General features: G+C 37.0%; 1 protein-coding gene across 1 annotated transcript; it reads left to right on the top strand.

Moving 5' to 3' along the window:
- Window positions 1–2511: 2511 nt before the first annotated feature.
- On the top strand, window positions 2512–7161 carry LOC109053410 (protein fem-1 homolog B-like). Its single transcript, XM_042714966.1, has 3 exons — window positions 2512–2700; window positions 2963–3237; window positions 5019–7161. Exons 2-3 carry the CDS (start codon window positions 2963–2965, stop codon window positions 6652–6654), a joined length of 1911 nt encoding a protein of 636 aa, XP_042570900.1. The 5' UTR covers window positions 2512–2700; the 3' UTR covers window positions 6655–7161.
- The last annotated feature ends 382 nt before the right edge of the window (window positions 7162–7543 follow it).

The raw sequence follows: 7543 nt of genomic DNA, 5'->3' as shown, positions 1-7543 counted from the left end.
TACAGCATTATCATGAATCAAAGCCAGACAGTAGGACACACTGGAGGAGCGTCAAGATTTCCTCACTTTTCTGCAGCGTGCATCTCTGTGTTTAAACCATGCTTCATCTGTCAGGCTCTACATTAAATTGCATTTTGGGTTGTGTTCAAGATTTAAATCTGAATTTATCTAACTTATCAGAGAAAAACACTCAGTTTAGCATAATCTTGAGAGAACACAAACCTGTTTAACATTGATTTGATCTCGCAAATGCTGTCAACACTGAATATTTAAAATACACAGTGTAAAGATACAACAGTAGAATTATTCATATAAACCGATTATGTAGAGACGATGTCTGGACTGATAAGCCCAACCTATAATACACTTTATTTATTATTTATTGACAGTCACATCGTGTATATTTTAAAGTAATTACTTTTAGTAGGCTACTCCGTGATACTGCAAACATCCAGAAAAGATAAAGATATGCATTGCATTTGGAATCTACAGATGCAAATAGATAAAGTGCAATAAAATAAACTCTTACTCTAGACTGAAGCAAACTTATAACTAAAATGATTAAAATCACTTTTGCTAATTGAAGTCAGTGTTATTTTAGTATTATTGAGATACTATTGCAATCTGCATTAATATTTTGAATGCTTTTATCTTTATATTTTCATTTTAATTTAACTTAAAGTTTTAGTAAATCTTTTTGTTTTCATTTATTTATTTATTTTTAGTATTTCTATATAGTTTTTTTTCTGGTTATTTTAGATAAACTAAATGAAAAAAAATATATAATTTTTAATAGTTTTAGTTTTAATTAACTAAAATGTAATTTTTTTTAAAAATTAAATAGTTTTAATTAACTATAATAACCCAGACTAAGCAGGGATTAAGCAGGGATATAGTAAAATATAAACATTAGATGAAAGACTTACATTTAAGAAACTTACACAAAAATGATTTTTTTTTTGCATTGGCAACTAATAAATTCTGCATAAAAACAAATATAATAAACAAAATATATATATAATAAAAAAGTCAATCATTTAACAAAATTATATATATATATATATATATATATATATATATATATATATATATATATATATATATATAAAATAAAAAAACCAAAAAAAAAAAAAAATTACATAAAAAAAAAAAATGAAATTACTAAAAAACTTTTTTAGTTAAATTACTAAAAAAAAAAAGAAAATAAAAAGTGAATTCTAAATATCATTACTGTAAAATTGATAAATACTACTATACTCTGATATGTAAATAATACTAGAATAACAGTGTAATGCTAGGGTGGTTGCCAGGGCGTTTCTATACAGTTGCTATAGTTTTTAAGTCACCTTTAATCCCTAAATGTAACTAATGCTTGACATGCTTCTTTATAAGCATCTTTATAATTATCTTTGAACATGTAAATTATATTTAACAAGTCAAATCACACTTTTTTTCACAAAAAATTTATAAATTATGTTAAAAGCAAAACTTACCAAAAATAATAAAATATTAATGTGTATTTTAGTAGATGTGTGTAACATTGTTATTAGTTATTAACTGAAATAAAACAAAGTACTTCTGTTTTTAAAAATGAATATTTTAATTTATTGCAGTTAAAGTTAATTTTAATTTCAAATAACAATTGACAATTTTGTAACATTTTTTTTTTTTTTTTTTATGTTTTAGTTGCATAATTCACTATAGAAGTGGGACGAGTTGAATACTTGGTGTTGGGGTTTGTTCAAATCACTAATTACTGACCTAAAAACAAATGAAACAAATTAAACTAAGTGCAGTGATGATGATTTGGGATAAATCAAAAAATTACCTCATTTAAAATACCAATTAAAAAATATAAATATAATACAAATATACTCACATTAAATATATAATAGAAATACTATTTAAAAATTATATATATATTTTATTTTATATTTACATTAAATATATAATATAATTTAATTTAATTTTATATATATTTTATATAAATTAATATTAATTTATACACACACACACACACACACACATTTAATACTTAGATATATTTATATTTCTTATTAAATAATATAAAATTATGTTTCATATTATATTATAACTATGGTTACTCTGATATTTTTATTTTATTTTATTGGGATTTTAATATTGGGACTTTTTTTATTTTCAAAATTACAATTAAAAATATTTTATAACAATATCATATACTTTACAGTGATGTATAAATATTTTCAGATCACATTTTTTTTATATAAAAACACATTTTTTTTTACATTTTTTTTTTTTTTTTGGTAACAGATCCAGGCTTCTGTCAGTGTGCAGGACTTCTAAACAAACGCTTAAATTCTATAGTATAATATAGCATAATATAATATTGTATTGTATTACATTACATTATATATTATATCATATATGGAGAATACGTGTTTCCTCTGTCATATTTTATTTTTAAGGATTGGTATTTAATTTTTTCCGACTTTTATTTCGAAAAGACAGTCCAGTAATCCCAGTGTCGCACTTCCTGTTATTGCCGACTTCATTTCCGGTCGTCGTTACAGCCAGAGGTGAAAGACACCGACATATTCACCGCAGATTTGAGCATTAATTCAGATTAAATACCGGCGGAATCCGGATTCGTTCTGCTGGAGCGATCTTCGGGCGTCATCGCGGGTCTGAACCGGATCAAACCGACGCGAAAAACTGAAGGAAAGAGAATTCCGACTCAAACTCATTGATTACGTCAGGAGTAGATATTCATATTTAAACACTAGGAGTCTGTGATTATTATTATTATTTCACTTACAGTATATGTCATCTTCCCTTTTTAGTAGCTCATATTAATAAGCCAGTGTACTGTAATAGATGAGCTGTGATGTAGGAGCTCTTCATGTATGATCTGTAGAGGGGGGGGGGGGTTGATGGGAGGCGGACTGATCTGTTCTGAGATCAGCGGCCGGATCTTACACAGATGGCGGAGGTACCGGCTCTGGCCCGGCTGGAGTCCCTGGCCCGGTATGTTCACAAAGCGGCCGGTGAGGGGCGAGTCCTGACCCTGGCTGCCCTGCTCCTGAACCACTGCGGCGTCCAGACCCGACACCTGCTGGAGTACGTGACCCAGGAGGCCGGACAGAGGTCCACGCCGCTCATCATCGCCGCCCGGAACGGACACGACAAGGTGGTCCGGCTGCTTCTGGACCATTACAAGGTGGACACCGAGCAGACCGGGACGGTCCGGTTTGACGGGTGCGCTGTTTGTTATTCACATTCACATCCAAATATCACTGGACAGCATCTGCTGTGTACAAACATCTGACAGACGTCTTTAAGATGTCAGTTTCCTACCCTGACAGCACAGAGACGTCTGCATTACATCTGCAAGACGTTTCCTATCATGATGTTAAACAGACATTTAGAAGATGTCTTTAAGATGTTTATGATGGAAAACTGACATTTAAAAGACGTCTATCAGATGTTTGTACACAGAGGCATCTTATTTAACCTTGATAGTACAGATACAGTACAGGTCAAAAGTTTGGAAACATTACTATTTTTAATGTTTTTGAAAGAAGTTTCTTCTGCTCATCAAGCCTGCATTTATTTGATCAAAAATACAGAAAAAAAAAGTAATATTGTGATATATTATTGCAATTTAAAATAATTGTTTTTAAATTTATTATACTTTAAATTATCATTTATTTCTGTGATGCAAAGCTGAATTTTTAGGATCATTATCACATGATCCTTTAGAAATCATTCTAATATGATGATTCATTATCAAAGTTGGAAACAGTTCTGCTGCTTAATATTTTTTCAGAACATGTGATACTTTTTTAGGATACTTTGATGAATAAAAAGTAAAAAAAAAAAAAAAAATGTAAATATAAATATAAATATTTTGTAATAACAATATACACTACTGGTCAGTAATTTGGGGTCAGTAATTTTTTTTTCATTCTTTTTTTTTTAAAATAAAATCAATACTTTTATTCAGCAAGGATGTGTTAAATTGATAAAAAAGTGATAGTAAAGAAAATATATTATTAGAATATATATTATTAGAATTTTTTTTTTTTTTTGAATAAATGCAGTTCTTTTTAACCTTTTATTCATCAAATGTATTAGAAAGCAGAACTGTCTCCAACACTCATAATAAATCAGAATATTAGAATGATTTCTAAATGATCATGTGATAGACTGGATGTTACATGTGACACTGAAGGCTGGAGTAATGATTAACAAACATATTTCTCTATCTAACTAATTCATTGAGTAACAAACATACATACAATTAATCCAGATGTTTTCCAGATGAAGAGATCTTCAACAGATGTCTTGTGCTATCTAAGGCTTTGAGTGAGGAACAGACCTACATTTAAGTCATCATCCGTTGAAGATTTTCCTCCATGCTTGAGTATATTCAGATTTCAGATATGCCGTGTGAAGACGGGTTTGAGCATTCTAGTAAATATTTTTTTGACACCTAGGTCAAAACTGAAACCAAACCGTTCGCGCAGAATGCATATTTTGCGCATTATCTAGAAGGACATCGATCGCTGTTGCACTCGCCTCACGCAACAAAAGAGCCGCATGTTTAGACAGCCATGTGAAATTAATATAAGTGCAACTTTGAAAAAAAAAATTATGGCGGGTTTTTTTATCCCATTCCCAGTGCAACTCGTGTTTTTAACTGAAAAATCTACTCTGTGTGATTGGCTTTCGGCCCCTTTGTATTAAGCAAGTTAATTATAATTGGTTTATAAACATTATTTTAAACACTATGCACTTTTTTTCACAGATAGTCATGTTATGCTTTGAATAAACGTGCGTTAGTAATATTTTGCTTGATGCGCCCCCTTGTGGCCTCAGGAGAGACGCCAGAAGATTTTCTTCACCCTAACTGAAATTATGCATTTCAAATTCGAATACAATCTGAATTTGTATCATTTTTAAGTAAAAAAAAAAAATTCAAATGTAGTTTTTCAGCCTTCTCGACAGCCCTGCTGACGTGTGTTTCTCTCTCACAGGTATATTATTGATGGCGCCACGGCTCTGTGGTGTGCAGCTGGTGCTGGGCATTTCGAGGTGGTACGTTTGCTGGTTTCGCACAGCGCTAAAGTGAATCACACCACCCTCACAAACTCCACCCCCCTCAGGGCTGCCTGCTTCGACGGCCGGCTGGACATCGTACGCTATCTCGTGGAGCACAAGGCCGACATCAGCATCGCTAATAAGTACGGCAACACTTGTCTGATGATCGCTGCCTACAAGGGCCACACCGACGTTGTTTACTTCCTGCTGGAGCGGGGCGCGGATCCCAACTCCAAAGCTCACTGCGGGGCCACCGCGCTGCACTTCGCCGCAGAAGCCGGGCATCTGGATATCGTGAAGGAGCTGGTGCGATGCCAAGCGGCGATGGTGGTCAACGGACACGGCATGACGCCACTGAAAGTGGCAGCCGAGAGCTGCAAGGCGGACGTCGTAGAGCTGCTGCTGTCGCACGTGGATTGCGACGTGCATAGCCGTATCGAAGCGTTGGAACTACTTGGGGCATCGTTCGCCAACGACCGTGAGAACTACGACATTCTTAAGACCTACCACTACTTGTACCTCGCCATGCTGGAGCGATTTCGCGATCCGGAGAGGGTCATCGCCAAAGAGTTGCCGTCTCCTGTCGTGGCTTACGGAGCGAGGGCAGAGTGCAGGACTTTGCAAGACTTAGAGGCGGTTCGGCACGACCGGGATGCTCTGCACATGGAAGGCCTGATGATTCGCGAACGGATTCTGGGTGCGGATAACATCGACGTGTCGCATCCCATAATATATCGCGGCGCGGTCTACGCCGACAACATGGAGTTCGAACAGTGCATCAAACTCTGGCTGCACGCCTTGCATCTGCGCCAACGAGGAAACCGCAGCACACATAAAGACCTCTTGAGATTTGCGCAGGTGTTCTCTCAGATGGTCCACCTGAAGGAGCCGGTCCGCGCCTCGGACGTCGAACACGTCTTGCGAGCCAGCGTCCTGGAGATCCGCCGCAGCTTGGCGCGCGTGCGAAGCACCTCGGATGCGGAGTTGCCGGCGGCCACCGAAAGCTACGAATCCAACGTGTTCACGTTCCTCTACCTGGTTTGCATCGCTACGAAAACGCAGTGCAGCGAAGAGGAACGAGCGCGGATAAACAAACAGATCTACGACTTGATACGCCTCGATCCGCGATCCCGAGAGGGGCTGTCGCTTTTGCACCTAGCGGCGAGCTCTAGTACGCCGGTGGACGACTTCCACACCAACGACGTGTGCAGCTTTCCTAACGCGCAGGTCACCAAGCTGCTCATCGACTGCGGCGCGCAGGTGAACGCCGTGGACCGTGAAGGGAACAGCCCGCTACACCTCATCGTACAGTACAACCGTCCCATCAGCGACTTCCTGACCCTCCACGCCATCATCATCAGCCTCGTGGAAGCCGGCGCGCATACGGACATGACCAACAAGCAGAAGAAGACCCCGCTTGATAAGAGCACAACGGGGGTGTCTGAAATCCTTCTGAAGACGCAGATGAAGATGAGTCTGAAATGCCTGGCGGCTCGCGCCGTGCGACAGCATCGGATCTTGTATCGGGACCAGATTCCCAAAAGCCTGGAGGAGTTTGTGGAATATCACTGACCGGTGTTTTTGTTTTTCCGTCAGGTCTGGGTTCTGGAGTTTGTTCTAACCTGTGAAACGGTGCTGGGGACTCGTTTAGTACTAGCAGGTCTGGAACATGTTCTTAATTTACCTGTTGATCCATTTGGGAGATCTGAGAGCTGCGGTTGGAGTTTACAGTTTCATCCTGGCTCCTTTTTTTTTAACGAATCAAAGAGGATGTTAATGCTGATGCAGCGCTAAAGACTCTTATTTTGAAAACTGATGCTTTTCTTGTTTTGACAGACAGCATTTAATTGTGTGTTGAACTTTAGTCACGACGATGTGAACAGCTCTTTTTAATAAGCTGCTCTTCTGTCAACCTTTTTTTTTTTCCTTAACATATTTTATAAAAGGTTTATTTAAAAACAGAGTCAAAAATGTCTATTTTATAAGGAATCAATAGTTGAGTGTTGATGTCCTAAAGCTAAACTCTGTGCCAGGTGACTTCTTTTATTTGAATATTAAAATGTGCCTGTAACCAGAAGTCGGACACTCAACTGTAAAGCCAGTAATTCTGACCTGTTTTAAACAACACATACACTATAAATCCATTAATTCTGACCTGTGTTAATGAACATATTCTGGAGCTCTTTTTGAGTAACGGGGCCTTATTCTGGATGGTGCTGTTGTGTGAGTGTGTGAGCAGCACGTCTTCCTGCTTTCGGCTCCGTGTGTGTGTGTGTGTGTGTGTGTGTGTGTGTTTAAGAGCATGTCTGCTTGAATGTGGCCGAATCTGAATGTGGAGGATTTTATTCTTTAATTACTGGATTTGGCTCAATATGTTTTTATTTCCAAACCACATCAAACAAGATTAAAAACATTGATCAAAGACGCCTGTCAGACTCTTGAGTGCTTCTGTTGCATTTCA

This window comes from Cyprinus carpio, chromosome A25 (assembly GCF_018340385.1).
Source record: "Cyprinus carpio isolate SPL01 chromosome A25, ASM1834038v1, whole genome shotgun sequence".
Lineage (NCBI taxonomy): Eukaryota > Metazoa > Chordata > Actinopteri > Cypriniformes > Cyprinidae > Cyprinus > Cyprinus carpio.
The sequence above is the reverse complement of the archived record's forward strand: the minus strand, read 5'-3'. Positions and strand labels throughout refer to the sequence as shown.

What these genes read in the sequence shown, in the direction of transcription:
- LOC109053410 (XM_042714966.1), top strand. Translation starts at nt 2,963, where the DNA reads ATGGCGGAGGTACCGGCTCTGGCCCGGCTGGAGTCCCTGGCCCGGTAT. An exon ending in GGGACGGTCCGGTTTGACGG is followed by an intron (nt 3,238 to 5,018) that starts GTGCGCTGTTTG and finishes TCTCTCTCACAG; the next exon opens with GTATATTATTGATGGCGCCA.